Here is a 25,129-nt window from a genome sequence, read left to right as displayed (position 1 = left end):
ATTGTCACCGATCTTCGTCATCCTGTTTCATTTCCCCGGGATGGCGTGTTCATCTTGGACACTGAATCAAACTCCAATCCCCCTGCAACCCAGCCAGCAGCCATTGCATTCGGCCATCTCGTTTTCTCTCTCTTTGTCTGTCATGCATTTCCTTCCCTCTATTTTATCACCTTTCTAGCCTCTACAAATTCATCAGTATGTCCTGTTTTTTATTCTTTATCTAGACTTACATTAAGTCCTTGTCACATTAGCCAAAGGTCATGTCCTTTATACTTGCAATACTCACTCTACCCATATAATAGTACAATTTAGGAAAATACAGAACACCTAGACGTTTTTTCTGGTCTTGTCAAGAGCTAATGAATGAGTCTGTCACATACAATATTGCACTCCAAAACAAGGTAAAAAAATGCCACCAAACTGATCCCAGACCAGCAGTTATAGGCTGCTCTATCCTCTGGATTGAATGAAATACTTCCACTGTAAATTCCCCAGCACTTTTTTGAACCTGATTTCAAGTACAACGTGTTCCATCTTTGTTGACCCTGGAACAACATTCCAATCAACGCTTATTTCTTTTGAGAAGGTTGCAGGGTTTTAATGTAAGACAGACTATCTTGACAGCAGTGTATTATTCTCTTGTTGAATCAGTTATGACCTTTAATATTGCATCCTGGTTTAATTTTCTTTCTGCTGAAAACTAGAAAAAAATATCCAGAGTAATCAAACAGGCATCTAAAATAATCAGGGCCCTGCAGATTCAACTTGTAGATCTCTATAACTGTGCAGTGAAGAGGAACGCAGTCTCCATCATTACTGACCCCTCTCATTCTCTGTACCCCTCTTTTCAGTTACTGCCATCAGGTTGCCGCTTTAGAGCTCCTTTGGCCAAAAAGAAAGCTTACAGGAACTTTTTTATTCCTACTGCCATTTCTATTTTAAATAAGACCAAATAGATTTATTAGTATATTGTATTTAAGCCTTTGTTTATTTATTTACATATTAGTAAGGTACTTTCTTTGGATTAATTGTGTTTTGTGATGTGTGTTGTGGTAGATTTTTACCTAAACCTAACTACGTCCTTGGGTCTCGTCTACAATCTACGTCCCCTAACGTCTGCAGTCGACGTTTAGTCTATACTCCAGCGAGTCTACAGTCGACTTCAGCTGAGTCTAATCCTGTACCCTAGCGCGTCTACACATCGACGTCGGCTGGGTGCTAATACCTGTTCCCCTAACTAGCTTACATCCTGCGCAGGAATAATCGACAAACAGACTTCAGCAAATGTCCTCTAAATGCTTTAATCACGGCCGGAGGATCTCTTGAGCAGTTCTCAGAGAATCTCCCCCAAGAAGAAGCACGGCCGGAGGATCTCAGACAAATTCCATTGAGAATCCCACCAGCTAACATGAATACAACAGTTTTTATAGAATAAGGGGTATGGCAAAATGACATGAAACATTATATAATTCCCCACAGTTGGATTGGTTCTTTTTAGACAAGCCCTTCTGTTACTAGATAGGAGCAAATTATGTTGTAGTGATTACTTTTGAAATCACAAGGTTTGAAACCTAGTCATCTGTCTAGTTTACTTTCCCCTATTTATTATTTTTACAGTCACAAGTTTTCCCTTGGTTTTGAACAGTATATTTCATTTTGTTCAAATGTTAGATGTTACAGTTTACTATTTTTTAATAAAAAAAAATCCATCACAGTGTGATTGTACTGTGTATATGGGAGCTTTTTAACCTAAGACAAATTTATATCACTGGTTGATATATAATACATTTTTTTGAATTTGAATTTGAACCAATCTGATTTGAAGTTAACAGTTTGTGTCAAGTTTAGGCTTAAAACCTTAGGCTTAGGTGCTTCTACATCAGTGTAATTCACCTATAATATCCCTCTGATTTTAGGAAAAAGGTTTACCATGCATCATCTTGCTCTGAGCGACATTATAAATGCTTGGAAATAAAGCTTAATGTCTTTAAATCCATACGCAGTCAGCGCCATTTCTCTGAATAAGTTGTAAAGCGTGTATATTATTTCCTGATGTCTTTTTGTTGATGCCTTACAAAGCACAAATCTGAATCAATCAATTCATCAATGAAGATGAACATAACTTTTAAAAAACAGGGGAAATTCCAAACTCTATTTAAGTGTTTAGGATGTACAAGAATGTAATCAAAGAGATTTCAGATATAAAATCAGATGATTTCCTATTAATTCAATAGAATATGAGGGAATACTAGGGAATACCAGTACGGCAGCACGCTGGCTTCACTTTTTTATGACATCATGAGCAATCCAGACATTTATATAGATCAGTGATCTCCCCATATTTTGTCAGGATTGTATTTTGTTACAGTTATTTTAAATTGTAATAATATTTCACAATATTGCACAATGCAGCCTTGGTGAGCATACGAGAATTCTTTCTAAAACATATAAAAAATTAAAAAAAAGAAGAAAAAAATAATATTCTACACTTTTGACCGGTAGTGTACTATACTGAAATGCTGGTGATGTTAATGTGCACTGAATCATCCCACTGGAGGCTGTTAAAACAAGGCTAATCTGCTCTCTGTCCTTTCTATATATGGGTTCTGTTAATCTCTTTTTAAAAGCTGTGTGAGGTTAATTTTAAACCTATAAGGTAGACACCTTCGAAAAGAATGTTTTAAAAGTGATAGAAAAGCACATCATTTCTTCCTGTTTGTATCTAACTTCAAGACATGCAGCAGATGGCTAATGGACAAGTGCAGGTCAGTCGGTGCCATCAACGCCATCTCGAAACTCATCAGTGAATGCTGTTTACTTAATGATCACCAGAAATGATCCCTAATGATCACTAGAAAGCAGTGGCAAGTGAACATTATCACCAAATGCAACTGGAAATGTTAATCACATCTTATATACACATCTTATAAGATGATGCTCGTGCTTATTTAAACTGGTTAATTAGCAAAAAAATATGAGCGAGTGGATATGTTATCCCTGCTGACAGGAAACATTGCTTTTGTGTAGTGAGTGATGAATACCACATAAACACATTCTGACATGTTGGATACATTGTTTACCGACACACTGTACAGTCCCTTAGTTTGAAAACCATGACAGGTGGAAAGTAAATAGATTTTTCCACTGTCTGACACAGAATGACAGACCACAAACAAGCTCTAACTTAGCTCCATACACAGGCCCGGCTATGCTTGGCTCCTCTGATCTCGAGATTCGAGCGCAGGACAGAGTTGCAGTGACACTTGTTTGATTGATGTGTGGACCGTCGTCTTGACAGGCATCTCCTTACAGGGGCTGTAACTTTCACAGTAGTGTGTGCTTGTACGAGTTTGTCTGTGTGCTTGTGATAAAATGGGATTATAACCTGTCTCTGGCAGGGTGGACGGATGCGGGGTCTTGTGATGAATCTATAAAGCTGAAATATTCGACATATCAGTAATAGCAGGACAGAAGGAGGATGCTACGTTGCGATTGGGGAACAGAATAATGGAGTACTGCAGGCGTTTTGTTTCTGGAAATGTGAAATGATCTGGTGCAAAAAGTTGACAACTTATGTTTTTACATTGCTTTAACTCATCAAGATAAGTTAAGCAATGTTCAACATTTTTTATAAGTTATACAAGATTCAACACAGATTAAGTTGAAATTACTTAACCATCCAAGTTGATTGTACTTAAAAATACATAGTTTTACTTTAAAGTACATTTCAAGTCATAATGTTTTAATAATCTTTTCTAATGTTTTAAAAAGTACACTTAAACTGAAAAAACTAACTAAAGCACATGTAAAGTACTTGATTATAATTTGAACTGTACTATAATGTGTTATTGGATATTGCATTTACAGTTAATATTGCAACTTCATCATTACAAATGTGTAATTGGAAATATAATTAAAGTGTGACATACAATAGAAATTATATTAAGGTCTATTTTAAAATACACATTAGGTCCTAATTAAATGGGTCAACACTTTTTATGTTTGACTAAGGGCCAGATTTACTACCAGCTTGTGCCAGCGCAAACAGTCTTTTGGCATTATAAAGCAGGATTTATTAAAGACACGCAGTGACAAATTTGCGCTGAAAGGTGTGGATACAGCGATTTTTGCGGCTGACCTTATTGCATATGCATTTGTAGAAGTTTCCCTTTCAGACACAATATTTTTGGAAGGAGAGAATTTAAATGAATTGCAATGATTTGCGCTTGTCAGTTTAATGGTATTTGCGCCATTATTTAACGCCCAAAAAAGAATGTCTTAAATCCGACGCTGATTTGCGCTGCTCCTGGTAGATTGTGTTGGTCATTATGGAAATAATCCGGCTGTGTCTGTGTTCTTTAATTTGCGAGTCGTCAGTAGATCACGCACAGAACTTTTGTGGGATTATAGCACTCTCACGTTAATTTACCCTATTTAGTTAATCTGGCCCGAACTGTATTTAATATAAATTTAAACTATAATACATTTCCATTTAATTGCAAATATCATGCTATTGAAAACTTTACATTCAGTTCATACATAAAATGTTCTGCCATAATTGTTATTTCTGTAATAAGCATAATTTTTGTACTTAAGAATGCTAAAGTGTACTCTTTTTTTTTTTTTCTTTAGTAACTCTACTTGTCCACTGGCATGACAGGTCTATATACCTTTTATAGTAAATGTACTGTTCCTTAACAAAAGCTAAGGAACATACAGTGAAGGTTTTTACACTTCTTTCACCACATACCACAAGAGACAAATGGGGCCTTGGGGCCTTTTTATCAAGTGAATGCATTAAAAATGTTCTGAATTCCTCAGAAAAAAAAGAAGATGTTCTTTCATCTAAAGCCTGAAGTCTCCAGTCAGGCATCGTACAAAGAATCTTTGTCAGTGTACACGGCTGCATGATTTTTACATTCACTCCGGCATTCTGAACAATTAAAAAAATATTCCTAGATTTCAATAATATTTAGCCAGTGATCACAGTACGATATATCTGACTCATAAAATTTCAGGAATGGTCTTTTTAAAGCAGTCGAATCCTTAATTGGTCCCATTTTGGTTAGTTTACAGCACTAGAGTTTGGTGTTTATTCACAAGGCAGCCTGTAATAAGCAAGAACATCACAGAGGTGGCCGTCTCCTCGTGTCTCATGTCCTCCGGTGACCCTCTTGTTGACTGCTGGCTCCCTCTTGAACACAGACAACACAAACAAACACATTAAGATGTCACCGACCTTGTTTCAACCACCCAGCGCCATCTCTGGTCACTGTGACACAGATATCCAGCCTCGAGGTATTTTCTCTGACCCTAGCTTTGGCATTAGGCTTGATGCTCACTGCTAGTTACAAGCCATCGGAAGCATTTTGTTCGAGGGTTATGATGAGGAGGTTGTCACAGAAGGCCTTTAGAAAGAATAAGACAGAAAGTGGTGATATTTGTCCCCCTGAAGACTATACCTGGACTGAAGAGGTTTGGAAGGAATTTAACAGTCATTTCTTGGTTTGTAGATGCTTCCGCAGAGTATGTGTGCATTCCAGATGAGATATAAAATATACATTTAAATTCCATATTGATTTTCTAGCTCCCACTCATCCTCTCTGCCAGCAGATTTGTCCAGTGGGTCATTACTTATCATAAGTTCACCAGGACGCTGAACCGATGTGAAAGCGTTATTTTCATAGCAACCCAAAGGGAATCTCAAATGTTGCTCTTTCATAGCTCAGAATATCGGACCATTTTAGAGCTATTTTTTTGCAAATAAACACAAATGTCTTCATATTTGTTAACATGCAATATGGGTAGAAAAATCTGAGAAGCAGAAAATTCAACAAAAGACACACCATAAATGTCTCTCTTTGGGATTTAGAAAAACCTGAGCACGGTTTGAGACATTGACGAGGCTTTCTCTGAAACTCTTGAAGAGACGAACATGAGATTTCTTTGTGTCTTTTCTATAATGAAAAATCTCAGAAGCAGAAAACTTCAGCAAACGTCTCCTTTGGTTTCCATTGAATCTCATTGCTGATTAGGAGAAACAATTTAAAGAAATATATATACAGTGCAATGCATAAGTGAATACACCCATGCTAAAGTTGACTAAAAAGAGGAATAAAAAATCATATTTTGGAAATTGAACTTAATGCCTTAATTTAAAAAATTAGGAAAAATCCAACCTTTAAGGACACCAATTTTCTTTGTGAATGAATAATGTATCGTAAATAAATAAATGTTCTTCCTTAAAATACATGGTGCATAAGTGAGTACACCCCTATGTTAAATTCCCATAGAGGCAGGCAGATTTTTATTTTTAAGTATTTTTTTTTAAATTTTTTTTAGGATACTATGCATCCTGATAAAGTTCCCTTGGCCTTTGGAATTAAAATAGCCCCACATCATCACATAGCCTTCACCATACCTAGAGATTGGCATGGTTTTATTTCAGTTAGCCTAATAGCTAGTTTGATTTGCATTGAGAGATGATCTTATGGAAAGTACCCCATGCCAATCTCTAGGTATGGTGAAGGCTATGTGATGATGTGGGGCTATTTTAATTCCAAAGGCCAAGGGAACTTTATCAGGATGCATAGTATCCTAAATTTTTTTTTTAAAAAATACTTAAAAATAAAAATCTGCCTGCCTCTATGGGAATTTAACATAGGGGTGTACTCACTTATGCACCATGTATTTTAAGGAAGAACATTTATTTATTTACGATACATTATTCATTCACAAAGAAAATTGGTGTCCTTAAAGGTTGGATTTTTCCTAATTTTTTAAATTAAGGCATTAAGTTCAATTTCCAAAATATGATTTTTTATTCCTCTTTTTAGTCAACTTTAGCATGGGTGTATTCACTTATGCATTGCACTGTATATATATATTTTTTTCTTTCATGAGAGAAATCTGAGAAGCAGGTCATCTTTTTACTCTCCATGTAATCTCATCGCTGGGAGAAACAATCGAGACATTAAATAGATCTAATTTGAGATGTATCTTTCCTGTGGGAAGCTTCTTCATCCCATATCTTCTTGTCCAATAAAGAGACAAGAACAAAATGTGTCCCTACAGAGGAGAACAACTGATGAATGGGTTATTTATTTGTTTTTCAGTTTGTTTGCGTGTGCATCTCTTTTATTAAATATTTATCCATTACTGCCTCTTGTCTCACACAAAGAATACGGTATAAAGACAAAAGACGTGTCTGTTCTGATCTAAATGTATCGTGTTCACGTCAAAAGCCGGAGGAAATATTCACCATCAAAGTCGCACGAGTTCGACTTAAAACAGCTCAATTTGAATGCTCGCTGTGTGTGTCTGCCTCAAAGAATATATCAAAGTGCTACTGTTCTTCAGAAAGGCTCAATGTTCTACAACAACCGTCCCTATGTAAACTGCGACATTACCTGAAGCGATCACAAAGCATTGTTGCCCGGATTCGTGAGTCCAAGATTTGAAAGAGAAGTATTTTGATCTTTGCTTGAGGCCATTAGCACCCTCACAAACTCTGTTTCAGCTTAAAAACTTTACATTCAAGACTAGTTGACAAGAGCTGGAATTTTGGGTCCGTGCATATATTAGGGCTTAGGTTTTAACTAAAGATATTAATATTGACTTATTAAAAAAATTTAACACAAAAAGTTGTAAGACAAAGACAAACTTAACTGCTAAATAAACTGCTTTGAAACAGCATGATACATTTAAATTCAATTGATGTTTTTTTGTTTTGTTTTTTTTCACATGATTTATTAACAGTAGCCTACTCTAATATGTAAAAAAAATGCACTGTTAACTTAATACAAAGTAAATATTTTTCAGATAATATTTTAATCATTTGGTTTGATGTTAATGTGGTAGCAAAAGCCAATAAGCTGATTTTGGAAACATGTTCAATAATGTAATACTGCATTTATTTGTATTTTTTTCTCACACAGCAGATATTGGCTTTTATGCCTGGAAAAAATGAAATCTGTAAAATGTCTGAATTGTGAGTAATTTACATCCCACAAGATATATACCATGTATCATATATATATATATATATATATATATATATATATATATATATATATATATATATATATATATATATATATATATATATATACACATAGTTACTTAATTTAACCAGAAATGTGCAAGGAGATTCAGTAGAGCTTTATCCACCATTACATTTCTGGGAAGTCTTTTGAAAGTGTTAGACAGGCGTCTGACAGCTGAAGGTGAAAGTCAGGTTATAGGGCAAGACAACGACAGTCTGCAGAGACCTCAGCAAGACCTCCTATATGACAGAAGTCCATATCTGTGCACTGACTCGGTGGTGTTGGTTTCATCCTTTTATCTCCCTTTCCGCGGTTGTTTTTTCCATGTTTCGCCACATGCGTTCTGCGGTGTTGCACTGATTTGATTTCCCAGCTCTCCTTTTCTGCTCTGCGTGACTTAATCAGAATGACAGTGTCTCAGAGCCCCGGGAAATTCTCTCTCTCTTTCTCTCTCTCCCTCTTTTCTTTTCTCCCTCACTCCACAAGTTTACGCTGTCCGTGACAAACTCACAGTGGCACCTTTCCTCGTGTTGTGTTTCCGCAGAGAGCCTTGTCATACACACGCGTACAAACCCTGTTTCTGCTTCTGCTCCTTCCCATCAGCTCATTCACTCTCTCTTTTATCACCCCTCGCTCTTCGTTCCTCTCAATTTAACATAGCGTTAATGCAAATATAAGAAATGATTCAGTAAGCAGAGATTTATTGGGAATATCTTCAATTGTTCCACCATCAGTTCTCACATAAAGGTCTTTTAAAGCACCTTGAGGTTCTTTGCTGTGGAGTTGGTTGTTTTACAGCCTGGATTATTTCCAGTAATTGAAATTCAAAAAGAGCATCCAGAGACGGAAAAGTTCCGTAAACCCACCCAGCGAGTCCTGTTTTTCTCTCTGTGATGTATCAAAGCACTTGCCTAAAGCTGAAATACGTGCTTTCGCCGTTTACTATGTACACTTCTCGTTTTCCTGCTACCAAATGATGCTATCTGGACTTTTACTGTTGAGGTCAAAGCACTCGTGATGCTTGTTTTTAGCGCACAATCCTGACGCAAGTCATGTGAAAGGCTTAAAACCGCAGCCTACAACTAAAGTACAGTCACATGACACATTATTGCCCATTGTAAAATCACAAATAATCACTTGATTTTCCCAGACAAAAGACTTGCTGAGGTATTTTGCATCAGATGTTTCTCCTGAGAAAAAAAAAAAAAAAAAAAAGGATAAGGATAAGGAACTCAGTAATCTTACATGCAACTCTACTAGAGTTTCAGAGGAATCCATGTCTCAAACTGTGCTTGGATTTGCCAGGATACGGTCTGCAGTCAAAAGTCAGTGATCTCTACATTTTTCATCAAATTCTTCTAAGATAAATATATTCAACTGTACTAGTTGGAACCGTTTTGCATATGTCTGCATATTTTCTGATTTTGTTTATGTTACAACATTTGATCATACATAATATTTAGCCGGAAGAGGACTTTTATTTTGGAATACATGATGATGGATTTTCCTTTTCTTGATCAGAAGTGTTTCTCCTGCTATTCATCTGATAGCTCTGTACTCTTATGCCAACAACTGTCTCGTTTGTGTCTACTTTTATTTTTTACAAAGGAATTGCAGGAGAAACAACTGAGAAAAAAAAGAGCTACGGACAATAACGTTTTCCATCGAGTGAGCTGATATTGTTTTAGAAGACGTTAATATGTCCTTAAAATATCCTTGTCATTGTGCATCCCATCCCGTTGGATCCATGATCTGTTGTTCCAAAACACAATGCGTTCAATTACACGCAGCTGCACTGCAGTAAATGTAAGGTCATTAAATATTAAAACAGACCCCTGGAGACCCTTTAGTCATTGCATTTAGGTGAACAATTATTTGCGCCTAATTGTCCGGCGTTCACAGCTAAAGCGCTTGACCCGTCGACACTGGCAGCGAGCGACAGGTGTATCTCTGACCCGTTTCACCCGCAGCCCGTCTCTCATTCAATTAGAGTACATTCAACAATACTCACACCTGTCAGTGGCAAGTTGGCCAGCTCTTTTCCTGTCCTCCCCTGTTCTATCCATCTTTCTCTCTCATCTTAGGAGAAGCTTGTGTTGCACATGTGGGGGTCCCTCTCCTCTTCTGACCTGTAAATACTGCAGGAGGTCTGGAGACTGATTCTGTCTGACAGCCCCTCACCGACGTAATGTCTTCTGCCCTCCCTTTCACTGCCATCTCCCCTGCTCTCTTCCACTTGTCTAAGCATTTTAATGACATATGCTCGCAGGCTTTCTCCAGCCGCAGTCATACTAGTGGAGCGTGCCTTCCTCTGAGCGAGGGATGTTTGCGGAGGAAAGCAGGGGATGAGTTATGTGGACTGATTTTTGCTCCATTTTCATTATAAGCATTGTCGGGAACAAAAATGCATTTCCCTTGAACAAAGTGGTTAATTTTCCTCTGTGATAGTCGAGTCTCCAACACCCGATCTTTTCATCTCTCACTTCCCCATGCTATATCCCCCTGACTTTTTCATCATGTTCATTTATTTCCCCTGCTTTATCTTCCCAGAGTCTGTGTCTCACTGCGGTCTATTGTACTAATTTATTGAACTTTTTTTTTTTTTTTAGAATGATGGAACATTCTGCCTCTTTTGTGAGGTGAGCTGCCTACCTAGACTGCATTTTAAGACACTATAGGTGCATATCTGATGTGGAATAAAAAAGTTGGCAGAATAATTATATTCCTTCTTTCAGCCCAATTATAAAACTCCCAGAATGCACTGTTCTCAGTTATAATAATAATACTAATACAAATATTAAAAAGGCTTGTGATTGTTTTTGTTGAGAGGATACTATGTTCTAATATTTCTTTTTTATTTTGTATTTGTTGTATTTTAACATGTTGTCTAACTGTATGGCTGCTACCTTGGCCAGGTCTCTCTTGTAAAAGAGTTTAATCTCAATGAGACTTCCTGGTAAAATAAAGGTAAATAATAAATAATAATATGGTGGCTGAGACCAAAGACTGTATAATTCCCAAGATGGTTCACTCGTGTTGCTATGAATGGTGGCTCTAGTATTTGAATAATCTCATTATATGTTCTCGTACGATCTGCTTACAGGCCACTGATGGTTAGGTTTTAGGGATGGATCTTTATTCTTACTTTTTATTGTATGTTTCCACACAAATCACATTGTACAAATTCATACAGAAGCTCCACCTTGTAAAATAGTTCTCATGAGAGTGGGTTGGAAGTTATTAGATTTATCTACATGCTAATGCAAAACTAATTGTGAGATGAGTCTCAGTCACTTATGAGGTTTGACTCTTAGAAGGCAGCTGTCTATGTTAGCAGACTAAACAACTCACTAGGTTTTGGAACAGAGCCATTTCCAGCTGAGATTATTTACCCATATTTGCATACATCAAACAGTTGATGTGTCCCATTGACAAATGGGGGTCCCATAAACTGTTCGATTACAAACATTGTTCAGAATATCTTTGTTTGTGTTCAGCAGAGGAAATAAATCCATAAAGGTTTGGAACAACTTTATTGTAGGCAAATGCTGACAGAATTAAAAATTGTTGGGTGAACTATCCCTTTAAGGTTCTAATCCAGTCAGGATGCTGCCTATAAAGACCGTAGACAACAAAGCAGTTCACTAGGCTTTGGAACAGAGTCACCTCTAGCTAAGATAAATGCCAGCTACCCAAACACACACACACACTCTGTTCTGTCCCCATCCATGTCCTACATAATTTTGGAGCAGGGGAGCACTAGAGCAAGCGCGGGGATGAAAAGGGTCCCGGCGGTCCCGCTCAGGGCTAGTTTATGACGCCGCGGCCCATTCCTCTGTCGTGCTGAGTGGCTCCCAGCTCCAGGGACCTCAGGTTGAAATCTGGTTCAGGTCTCCACTGGGCCTGGCTCTTCTGTTGCCACATCATTAATTCAGCTCAGAGAATTCCACCAGCCATAGATACCAGTCCATCTCTCTTTCTCTCTCTGTTTTCCTCTTGCCTACTTTCATCTCTTTGTTGCCTCATCCCTCCGCAAACCTACGTCTTTCAAAAGCTAAATCTTAAACTGTTGATCTTCCTTGTTTATTTTGTTTATCTCTTTGCTCTCTGGTTTAAGGATTGTCACTTGGTTATACCCAAAAGGATAATCAATTCAGGATTGTCCTATACAATTTTTCAGGTGACAAGTGATTGGTCTGTTGACACTGAAGTATTTCTACTTGATGTATCACAATCGAATCCGGTATGAACATATTTGATGTTTAATATCCAGTTCAATGGAGCAGGATTTTGGATCAATGGGTGAGGCATTGAAAACCAAGTAAAATTGTTGCGTGTCACAAAAAAGACATTGCAACAGATAAAAACACCCTTTTCTCACTTTGTATTGACTGGTACAGCAGAGGGAGGACAGGAAATGATGCAATCATCACTCAAACTCATGCCGCCCGCATTGCAATAACCGCTAGGCCACGACTCTGACAGCCAGACATCAAATTACAAGGAATACATTTTCAAACTCTGAGTGCTTTACTTTCTCAGTTGAGAGAATTGAGGCTCAGTTTGCTCATATTTTCTATTCATCATCACCTCTCATTAGAGCTGAGGAACATCAGGGTGCCGCCCCTGTCCTGCACGTGGCCGGTTCTCTTGCCCCCTTAATTGCACCCGAGGCCTTTGATGGAGTCGGTTTTTCCATTTTCACCTCAGCGGAGGCAGAGTGATGAGCGAGACAGAGGTGATGGAAAGGACTATGAAGTAGATGGCATTTTCACTGAGGACACCATAAAGGGCTCGGGCATGAAAAGACCCCATAATTCTGTCTGTCTCTCTCATTCGTTTTCCTTCTCTTTTCCCCTCTCATCCCACATGCATGATGCTAGAAGTGTTCTCTGCCTTTGTTGGCCTTGTCTGCTGGTTTACAAGATGAAAGTCACTTGTTTGGCAACCTTCAAACGCAGGAGGCAGAAGGCCTGAAAGTCGCTTTTGTCTCTGACACTTCAATGTGCTCTCTAGCACTTCAAGAGTGTGTGTCTTTATCTGTGTATGTATAGTATATTCTGCCTGAGAGGCAGAAAGGTCTGATTCGTTTAACACAATATAATAGAGAAGGACATGGTTGTTGTCTAAGGTGATATGTGTTTTTATATGCCATTTATGCGGTTGGTACTGATAATTAAGTATCACTGTAAATTCTATGTCAAGTTCTTTATATAATAAAGCTATAAATAGGAGTATACATAGATTCAGATGGCATTTCAGAGAGAAAGGGTGGAATGGCTTGACTTGGTGGACAAATATATTACATCGCAAACCATTAACACTTGCTTCGTCCATTGATGAAACCTGAGATGGTATTGAGCCAATCCAGACCTTCCAATATACTACAGCCAGACAGTCCATCAAAACATCAGAGATAGACAAGCTTTGTGTTATGAAAGTACTTCTTTCCTTATATAAAGTCTTTACAAATTCTCAATATCAGCACAAAGATGACATGAAATGTCATTTTGAGAACTTGGGGTTGCTGGTCACTGACAACTTTCTCATTACTTTCTCATAAAAACATGACTCCTGGATCCATTATACTGTTACACATGCGTTTTCTTTCTCAACTGTTTCATTTCACTTAAAACATAGTAGACTGTGTTTATGTGAATACTTGCCAAGAGTGGCATTTTGTCATTGTTTTGTGTGAATTTGACTGTTTATGAGCAATACGCGCAATCCCATACCCAAACACAAGCCCTGTACCACCAACAATATTCATCCAGAGCAAATAAAACAAGTGAGTGAGGGGAGGCAGGTTTGTGTGCCACTTGCGGTCGGACAGATGAGAGAGCGAGAATCCATGCATCCATCCTGAGGAAAATGAGAATTGGAAGCAAATCAGATATTTCACTTAGTTTATTTAAGATACTATATTGTTTTATTATTTCAGATGCCTTTTAAAAGACTGCAATTTAAAAATGGATACATTATATAGAATTCAAGCTGCCAAAGTGGCTAGTAGGAGTGACACCACTGCTGAAATCCAGCCGCATTTGGCAGGTTGGAAGGTTGACGGGTGTTAATGTCAAGCCCTGCTTACAGTATACAGTCTCTAGAGGCTTTTTTGTATTAAGATTGAATATGAGAGAAAAAAATAATCTTAGTAATATAAATACCATACGATGAACTGGCACACAAACAGACAGGCATGTCGGCGGTAAGGATTACCTAGGCAGTTTACAGTTACCTTTCATTTGTAGCAACAATCCCATTCCTTTTGAGCATTTCCAGCTTTCTGAGGCAATAACTTTGTTTACCTTCTGAGGTATTGTGAGTTGATGTTCCTAATCAGACAACAATTAGATAACACAGGATGTGAATGGGAATAAATCCCCCTGAGTCTTACTTGAAAACAGGAATGCTTTACTTTCCTAAACATCTCAAAACAATGCGTTCTTTTTCACCTAAAATACTTTTTATTTTGTTTTCTTTCTTTACCCCCATCTCCTTCCCTCTTGTCTTTCCTCCGCAGTCCAGAGAAAGGCTTACAGATGGAAAGTAGTTGGCCATATGCATTTACTATCACATATTATCCACAGTATTCATACTCATGCAATGGCAATATAAAAAGTTTTAATGGTAGTCAGATTTCAGAAAAAAAAAAAATGTCCCCCCCCCCCCCAGTAGTGATGTCTTGAGATGTTCTTCTGAGTATTGCACTGAGTCCCAGTGTTCTGGTGAAGGATGAGAGTTTATTTTATCACCAAGGAACAAAAAGTGACCTTGTACACACACTGGACATCATTCATTCACTGGCGGCAGGAGATGGGAGAAAACGTAAATCTGATTGGAAGAGATTGGAAGCGTAGGTGCTGAATGCCAGTGGTCGTGCCTTAAATTTGTTGTTGGCAGTGTGACGTGGCTCCTCTTTCACTCTCGTTCAAGGAAATGTGAGTTAAACTGAAGTCTTAATCATTGATGGGGAGCTTCCTGTGACCCTACATCCTCTCTCTCTCTCTCAACATCCTCATAAAAACACCCTAACCCAGCAGTCCTCCGGGCTTGGGTGCATAATGTGTGGACCGTACACACTTACAGGCTATCATCTCTCTCTCTCTCTCTGCCTCAGTCCTATATCTTTTATATGGCTGCAGTCCACTTTGCTGCTATTATACTGCTCTTCATGGTAACATTATCACTTAAGATAAGGGGTTCAATAAACTGCACTCTCTTTTAGGGGCACTCTGCTCTTAATCCAATCTCTGAATATAAGCACCTTTATCACTGGCCTTACTGTAGACCCTCACCTCACCTCCAGCCCCCATTTCCAATAAGAGACACACCAAGTCGGCCGTCAGCCAACAGCAGGCCGTTGTAGAGTGTCTGTCAGCTTAGTTTTTGCTGTGTGTCAGAGCCCGTCTGTTGTGTTCATGAGTGAATTATGTTATGACTACTATTTTGAACTGTTGTGTAATGACGTAAAGTGTGTAGAGAACGGAAGTGATGAGTAAACAAGATGGAGGGAGTTCGCTACTCCTGTCTCGTGTGCTTTATTGCTGCTGACTAACTCCTGACAGACACCACACCGTCTGTGTTTTTTTGGCCGATTGAGGATTTTGAATAGCCATCGGGCAGTCGGTGAGACAGATCACTCTGATTGGCTGTTCAGCTCAGCGAATCAGTGCATGAGAATTATAGCGGAAGGGATGAACGAGAACAAAGTGCACAAAGATAAGGCTGTTTTATTTTTACATATTCATCTTACATGAGCAAAACTTTTCTTAATGACATGGCCGTCTGGAATGAAGAAAGTGAGGACCAACTGATCCGGATGATTCATATTAAAAAGGCTAAACGAGAGCTGCTTTTGTTTATGGTTTGTATATTTGCAGTCCTAGTTTCGGTTTCCTTTGTTAAATGACGAATATAGACTACTGCCACCAGCTGATATAGACAGTTACGGAGCAGTCGTGGCCTAATGGTTAGAGAGTCAGACTGGTAATTTGAAGGTTGTGGGTTTTATTCTCAATACAGGCAGTAAATGACTGAGGTGCCCTTGAGCAAGGCACCTAACCAGGTGTGTGTGTCCACGGTTTGCAATGTGTGTATTCACTACTCATTACTCCTAATGTGTGTGCACTAACTTGGATGGAAGAGGGACATAAAATGTAGAGGACAATTCCGAGTTTACCATACTTGGCCTTCACATTTTTTTTTTATTTTTATTTCTCTCATAAAGGTGCATTGGCTGTCGTCTGTGGTGTTTCAAGCTCAACTTGTTGGCCTAGATGCAGGTGACGACACGCTGCTAGGCCATGGCCTTTAACCCCTTTCTGTTCAGCCAAGCTCCAAAAGAGCCATAGAGGAGTTGATTAAATCCATTCTAAGTGGTGATTCCTAAATGGAGAGGTAGGTTTCTCTCCCGGGCGGGCAAGGGCAGGGCTGTGGGGAGCTGGGTCGTGGCCAAGTGGTGGCACAGCACGCTAGTGCCTCCTGGCCGACTCTCTGATTTGCACTAATGTCCTCAGGAGACCGAGCCGAGACCACTGTCAACTGGCCAGGGAGGCCGGCCAGATTGAAACCCCTGCCAGCATGTTTGAAAGGATGGCAAATCATTTAGCCACCCTGATGGCACATTAGCATTTTTTCAGGCGACGTACTGGCATGAAATAACTGCACACTATTAAACTCCCTTTGAAGTCGACGCTCGCAGGATACCACTGTAAATACGTATAAATAAATAGGAGAGCCCATAATGCACAAAAAAGCGTTGGCTAATTACAGCGTGGCTAACATTGTTTGCACTCTCTCACAGGGAAGCACTCTGACACTCAAAGCACAAAGCAGAATCTGAGGTGAAAAATATTCAGCACAACAATGCTGAGAACACAGAGGCTGAAAGCTTGGAAATAAAAGAATGAAGGACACGTAGGTGTTTGGAGAGCCAAGTCCCTTGTTCACTGAATTCAGCATTGAAAAAAAAGAAAGAAAAAAAAACCTCTTTTGCTCTATGGGAGCAGTCAATAACCAGATAGTTCGAACGATCATGTATCAAATTAAACATAAACGTATACGTTTGATAGGATGTTTGAGGTGAATGCGTGTTCTCACATTCAAGGCTGAATGTCTTTAGATGGGCAGAATATGTTGATGGCAGATTATTTACTGGTCACATGTACTGTCAATGAATAAATGTCATGACCTCAAGTCTAAGTGTCAATATATAAGACATTATACTAGCAACTGTAAAAACATAATCACACATATATATATGTGTGTGTGTTTTAGCTAACTGGATTCACTCCACAGCTCCCTCTGTAGGTTGTAAGCATAATGCAGTCAGGACAACAGAACATTTATTTTAGGGATTCACATCATGCTCCAAACAGAACGATTCCTCTGACACAAGCATCAAACATTCCTCCATTTCCATTGACCAACATTCTAATTTGCCTGCCAGAAATATGAAATAACGCCCATATAGACAAATGCAAAGTGAGGAAATAGTCAAAAAGAAGGAGAGAGAGAACAAGAAAAAGAGGCATAGCTGCTGTCTCTTCTGCTGTCTGGGTTGTAATCCCTCCTTTGGCACGCTAATTAGCAGCATTAGCATGGCTGAGAGCTGAAAACTTGTTTGAGTTCTGCTTGGAGGAACTAGACATAACATAGCAGCTATTAGTATTCCTGCAAACAGACCCAAAAAAGTGACGAAAGCTTTCAGAAACTTGCTTTAACTTTTAAAGATTCCACTGCACATTTTCACTTTTAATGTTGTTTTGCGAATAGAATATTTGTCTGGAACAGATCAAAACCAAAGTACAATGTCCATCAATAATCTACACAGATAGCATGCCATATCGGTCATCTGCATGAAAGCTTCTTCTGACTATCTGTAGCATCTTATAGGCACTATTGTACATGTTTGTTTGTTTTTTGCAATGTGACAGTGCTGTTTGATAAGCGAAATATCAGGTACACACCTTGCATTCAATTCCCTTGTCTTTCTATGATTTCCGGTGTACACGTTTAAAGACTGATTAGCATTTATATTGCTAGGGCTCACTACTGTATCTGGTGTTGCACGGCAGCCCACCACCAATACCACCACGCACATTTACTCACATACAGTATACACACAAAAAGCTGGCATGTCACTCAACTGTCCGTGTAAAACACTGAAGTGAAACTGCCAGACTGGCAGGGCTGGAGAGTGAGGGATCGAGACAAAGACTGAGTCCGTCAGATTTATTCAGGTGTAATATTGCGCCATCCCAGAAACTCCCAACAAAGCGATTGCAAGCCATTGTCAGATTGGCAACCCAATTCCTCCACACTGCCACACTACACACCTCTGTGAGTCTCTACACTCCTGTTAGCCTTTTACTCTTATTTACCACCAAGCCAGCACAGGATACACTATAGAAGATATGAGAGGGAGAACCAGGGATTTATAGCCTGAGATATTATTTAAAAAAAAACTATTTTTGCCCTTTCCAACCAAAGAGGTCCATATTACAGATTAAAGGCTTGATCCGTTAGCATTCCCGTTCATCTCAAAGGCATTCATGCTAACAAGCCAAACTAACCAGCCAGCCAATCTGTTATGACAAAGTATTGCGCTTAATTTAATTACATTAAATGTTCACTTAATTAAAAGTATATTTTTACAATATCTGTATTTGCGGATCATATAATATTATAATAATAATAATACAAACTTACGTGACTATATTTCTTACACTTTTTTAGAACTTCACATTTTAAATCATATATCATTTCACATTTTGATGTATTGACTAACACACTAAAGAACATGCACATGATTATAATTTTAACTATAATGTGTTGTTTAATATTACATTTAAAGATAATGTATTTTAAATGTAATATATTGCATTTTCATTTTTACAAATATCAATTACAAATACATGACATACAAGGTTCAATAGAAATCACATTAAAGTATATTTTAGCTTACCAAAAATGCTTGTCAGTAAATGTGTCAGTACATTTTAAAAATATTTCAAATAAATGAAATTACATATAAAGATGTACTTTTTAGGGTTGTACTGTTCAGGGTTGACCCACAAAGTTTGACCCACTGACCCAACAACGAGTTTAGTTTACCTCTCAAAATAATGATATCAAATGTGACATGTGATTTCTTTATTTCAATGTGAGTAGTCTCAGTACAGAGTATAGCCAGCTAAAGCAGGAACAAGATCTCTCCTGCTGTTGATTCCATGTATTAGATCGCAATTTAGACGCCATTAATCTCGGCCATAATCTGTAGCAAAATCCTTGTGGTTTTCCTGGGAGGCTGACCCTCCGTTCCCTTATGAAGCTCTCTCTGCCTAACATAGGTCCATGGAGAGATACGTTTCCCATCCCGGCTCTCTGCTCATCCTTACTGAATAAACAGAAAGAGCTGAGTGGAAGCCCCACAGGTGACCTCATGATCGCCGCAGCATCTGGTTAAATTACTCAACATCACGCTCAGCAGACATGTAATCCCACATAATGCCCATTTCTCAAAAAGTGCACCAATTTGGATAAATCCAGCAATTCAGCTCTATAGCCCTGAGATTTCCGCAGGGATGGTTTCATAAGCACGGAGGGCGCAGGGTGGGCACAGGTCAGGGGTGTGGGAGAGGATGATGGAGATGAAGGGTGGGGGGTGGCGGGATTGGTTTCTGCTACTGTGGTTAAAAGCACAGATTTCATTGGTTCAGCTTAATAAAGTCCAGTAAACACATCTTGTTTATGCACAGAGCTTGTCAGCAAAGCTGCTCTCACTGGATTTCAAGAATCAAGGCCAAATTAACGGCCATCTTCTCTTGACCTGAATCTGAGGAGATACAAACAACCTCTCTCTCGATTTCCAATGAATTCTGTTTTAAACATGAAAAAAAAATATACACATATTCTACAGCAGATCATATTTCTTAGATTTTGGATTTTCTCCCACTCTTTTGGACCAATGTTTTTTTGTTACTTTTCCAGTTGTTCATGCTTATTACATATAAAAAAAGAAAATCCTGACATTTAATGTTAACTACTATGATATTATAATAACAACTATAATGTAAATACAATTATATTCACTTCAGACATTTCAATGATTTTTTTCTCTCAGGCCTGCATGGAAATCAATTTTTTTTAAATTCCTCGATTTTAACAGTTTTTCCATATTCGTGAAACCCCTACAATCTAATACCCTTTCTGATCAGTGAAACCTTAAATGAAAAAAGAAACAAAAACATGAATGTATGAAATATAAAATGTGTTCTATCTCTATTTCCATCCGGAATACTGTACTATTACTTCTAGAAAATAACCTCCCTCTCTCTGGGAAATGCAGTCGTCAGTGTTCACTTGAGAGTGGGAGTGGGCTAATGTGGCCAGGGAAGGTGTTACCGCCTTGTGGACCACATTAAAGGGGTCGGACGTCACAGACAAAATAACAGTAGGTGGTCACAGCTCAGCGACTCACACTTGTATCCGTAGGCAGAGCCGGTGTCAGCTCTTTAGCTTTGGTTGTCGATAAAGAATGACAGCAAGAAGGACAGAAGAATACTGATACGTGTTTACTGTCCGTGATGACTGTGCGTTTATGTCGTTTATGTTAACCATCGCTGGCACACAAAACGGCTTAATCCAAGGATTAAAAAAATGGTCCGCCAAAGAAGAAACCGGAATGTCATGTAGAAATTTGAAATTAATTAAACCTGAAATATTACTGAGATGTAAAAATCCATTACATTTGATCGGATTTGGTCCACATCCATGTTGAAAAAGGATTTGTGATGATTTGCAAAGTCTGACCAGGGAAAAAATTGTTCCACATTTTAAAATGAAACACACTGAGATTCCTTTTATGCGTGTATAAGGCAGCCGAGATTTGGCCTGAAAACAGCCAAAAGTGACATTTTAATTACCAGCCTGGTGAGGTGCGGCTTAGTGAACGAGAGAGAGAGAGAGAGAGAGACACTAAGACCTGCTTTCTAGGGTTAAGACACAGCTTACGCCCTTGGCTGCGTGGGGACTTAACACCAGACGCTCCTGAAGAGCATTTGCCTCATCTATCAGAACAAGACGGCAGCGGTTAGGAGAGGATGGCGGGGGAGGGAGAGAGTGATGGAGGACAAGAGGAATATGGATAGACATAGACGGTCCACAGATCTATGTCACACTGCCCCCAGTGGACTTGAGCACGACAGGGGAAGAGGAAAGCTGAATAATGTGTAATGAGACACTCTATAACGTTGAGTCCTGCAACAGAGTATTGGATGGGAGAGACGAGCGTATATTAAAAGACCTTTTTTATGATGTTTTGCTGAAATGCCATTAAAAAAACACTGATTTCCCTTGTGACACAGGCAGTGACAGAATACAGTTACTGAGAAAAGTATCGGATGGAATAAAAGTGGACAGATGCAAGAGAATTCCACGGTGTGTGAACATATATACTTATGAACATATGAACATATATACTTGTTTTAAATAAATCTATCTATAATTAAGTTTAGTTACTTTTCTTAACCCACTGGAAATAGTTGTTGTTTTCTAAACATAAATCTAATATCATATCTGGAGGTTTATGATTAAAACAATGCGAATGGGGGTGAGATAAACTCAATTCAAAGTATTCTTTCAAAAAGTCTCACAACATTTTGATCAAGTAATTTATCTTCTAGAAATATTTACTTTAGATGAAAAGTGCAATTTCACATATATATAGCATTGTTTCACAAGATAATAAGTCATGTTTTCAGAAAATATATATAGAAGTAAGTTTAGACACTTTTCTTAACCCTCTGGCAATTTTCTTTTTCTTGTTTTAAGCATAAATATAATAACACATTTATGAGGTTTATGATTAAAACAAGAAATGAATGCCAGTGGGGTAAGATAAATTAACCCAGTTCAAGATATATTCTCCAAAAAACAAGTCTCATCATCTCAAGCAATTTAGATTTTCAAGCAATTTCATCTTGTTCTAAGGATTTTTGCATATTTTTAATGAGAAATGAGACGAAAATACTGATTAAGTAGAGGACTTTTCAGTGATGAAACGTGCTTTTCCACAAAAATTCCATGAAAAACCCTGATTTCCCTTCTGACACGGCCAGTGAAGGAAAACAGATATGGCGAGAAGCAACATTTTCATCCGAGGGACGTGTTAGAAAAGAGAAATGGAACAAAAGTGGACAGATAGAGAAGCTAGAAAAAGTGCTGTCTCTCAGAAAATGAACAAACTATGACTAAGAGAGCAAGAAAAAAAGATGTAGAGAGAGAGAGAAGCTCTTGGACAGAAGGTTTGCCTGTGGTGCGACAGCTTTCTGTGCTGCACAAGGGTGAGCTTCTGCCCGACTGTGTGCCATCAGTTAGGGCTTGTCACCTGGTGTGTGTGTGTGTGTGTGTGTGTGTGTGAGGGAGGGAAAGTGCCCTACATATACCCTCAACTCTTGACAAAAACTCAATACAGACTTTCTAAGCTCCAAGCGCCGCTATTGGACTTTTTGTCAACCTCTCACACACGCATACGTCTCTCCTCATCCTTCTTTTTCTCCCCTAAATAAAAGACTTGTTTTTCTCCAGGACCTTTTCTAATATATTTATTTCTGCTGACACTGGTTAGCTCCATAAACAGCAATAATGTGTAGAACACAATCTAGCTTTGGGGAACCTGCCATCCCCAGGGGCAGAGCGGGGCGACAAGAACGCCTGTTGTTATCTTGTTTACCTGCCTGTTTTGCTTTTATTTTTTACAACCACAATACCTAGCTCAGCTCAACTGCACAGCAAAGCAAAACAAGCCGACTTTGCCTGGTGCGTGATGCTTTATGTGCTGAGAGCTTTAAAGAGTTAGACGGGAAGGAGATCAGACAGACTGTCTGACTGCATTTCTATTGGCGGTAACTGTGTATTGTTAGCATGTTGCATTAAGACCTCCATAATTATGATCTTTTTAATGATGATTTCAAAGGGTTATGAGCTTTTCTTTTCATAAATTCATTAAAAAAAATCAATTCATCATAATAATTTAACATGTTTGATACATGGACAGTTTGTTATGCCAACTTTCTGACAAGAACAGCATGAGGATTTTAAGTGTTTTCATGAAAGATGTCATCAAATGATGAACGCTAGTGTTGCCCCATCTTCTAAAACCATCCACAATGAAAAAAAAAGAAAGCCTATTCGCTGGACACATAGCTAACGCTGCTATAAAACTAGATCATAAAGCTGACAGCCTCCCGAGGCATGATCTACTAAACAAGAAACGGAGCGCTGTTACTTCACTCCCACTGTCATCCTCAAAGCAGTTCCACACTCTCTCCCTGTTTTCATGTGTGAAGTTATATATTAACACTGTGGGTTATGTGAACATGCTGCTCTTGCCATCAGATCGTGAGTGAAGGGTACAGTATTTGCAACAATTTAATGAGGGTTGGAGTGAGGAAACAAGTTGAGTGATAAGCAGGTCATTAAGTTTGCTCTGCTAACTCGGCTCGGCTTTGATTTGCGTACGCTGTGTGATAACCGTGAAGGGCAAAAAAGAGACTTTGAGGGAGAGAGAGAGAGAGACAGCTTAGGAGATGCAGAAGAAATTCTCTAGTTGTACTTAAAAATAACTGAAACTCTGTAGCCTAAGATGATTCCATTAAAGTCCGAGGACTTTGTGCTTTCTAAACCCAAACAAACTCTTTGTGATGCAGCCAGTGCTGGTAGTTTCCCGCACAAGGGGCTTCAAATAAAGTCCCGGGGCTTTCGGCTTTATTTGAACTTCCTTTTCTGGGTCACCGGTCGCTGCAGAGGAAGACAATCAACTCAATCTATCTAGCGCTGGCGAGTCACTGCCTCCCCTCTCAGCTGCTCGCGGAGGACGCGTACGAGAGAGCCCGGGAAACGCTCTGAGGGGTCTCCGCGGCAGTCTCCAATTCAATCCAATTGTTTTTCAAAGACAACCACCTGGCGGCAAGCAGCGGAAACATCCGTCAGCCGATGCTAAGCCGACTGTTTACAGACTCCGAGACCGTCTAAGAATAATCAAGTGCGATGTGTTTGCTCGCCGGTGCACGAGTTGAACATCCTTTGACGTGCCTTCGGTCAATAGCCTGACCTCACAAGCAACCAAGATCTGGGTGTTCAATGAAACTTGTATGACAGACAAACAAGATGCCATGCAACTACTTCAAACTGTTAGACACAAACTCTGGGTTTCACAGCCGAAACCTCCGAGCTCAAGACTCCAGTTCAACTCCCAGACATTCCCATCTCGCAACACTGACACAGGACACAACACAGCGGAGACGAGGAGACCAGGCAGCTTACCGTGACCCGTCAGCCACAAGATCAGAAAGACCTCCGGGATCATCTCGGCACTTCGCAGGGGTGGTGACCTCTTGGGCACCGAGTGGAAGTCAGGCTGGGAAAGTTCACGCACACACACACCGGCGCACCACTCTTCTGGCTGGCTGCTATTGTCAGTCCCCCGATGTGCTCTCTTAATGAAGAAAGGCTCTCTGTCAATCTCTTTCTTCTTGTGTTCCCTTGTTCGCTCTCTTTCTCAGTGGGCTGTGATAACAATCTGCTGTGTTGTCCTACGGTAACTGAAGTGACTCTGTTCTGATGATGCGTGTGCAGGCGCTCTCATAAACTCAGAGTACTCATGCTCTCTCTCTCTCTGTTGCTCTCACACACACACACTGCTCTTCCATTCTCCGGCTCAAAGAGTCAGTCTGCCTCTCTCTCTCTTTCTCACTCCTCCCTCCTCCTCCCTTGCTCTTTCTCTCAGTGGAGGAGGGGGCCGGCTGCACACAAGGCCCGCCCACCCGATCAAGCGGAGCAGCGCTGGTCTAGCAAGAGGCTGGGAATCAGAGCTAACCTTTGGGAACTGGGACAGAAAGAAAGAAAGAAAGAAAGAAAGAAAGAAAGAAAGAAAGAAAGAAAGAAAGAAAGAAAGAAAGGACATCCTGAGTGAAAAGGGACCATCCACATGTCTAATAATCAAATGAGCTGTGATTGGTTGCTTTGCATGTCAATCATCTCGTTCTGTCTAAATGCTGGTTCTGGCCAGAATAAAAGAT

General features: G+C 39.3%; 1 protein-coding gene across 5 annotated transcripts in view; it reads right to left on the bottom strand.

The window, feature by feature from the left end:
- kirrel3b (kirre like nephrin family adhesion molecule 3b) overlaps window positions 1–24,802 on the bottom strand; it is a 199,510-nt gene extending 174,708 nt beyond the window's left edge. For 4 of the 5 annotated variants that reach the window (XM_084123893.1, XM_084123890.1, XM_084123892.1 and 1 more), the window contains exon 1: window positions 24,375–24,750. In XM_084123893.1, coding sequence (XP_083980019.1) covers window positions 24,375–24,417 — 43 coding nt within the window. In that variant the 5' untranslated portion in view covers window positions 24,418–24,750. Of the gene's footprint in view, window positions 1–24,374 lie in introns of all 5 variants that reach the window. The other variant, XM_084123891.1, reaches the window with a different exon arrangement.
- Window positions 24,803–25,129: the final 327 nt, after the last annotated feature.

Source organism: Abramis brama (genome assembly GCF_963993115.1).
Source record: "Abramis brama genome assembly, chromosome: 9".
NCBI classification, from domain to species: Eukaryota; Metazoa; Chordata; class Actinopteri; order Cypriniformes; family Leuciscidae; genus Abramis; species Abramis brama.
Note: the sequence above shows the minus strand (reverse complement) of the source record. Positions and strands in the feature narration are given on the sequence as shown.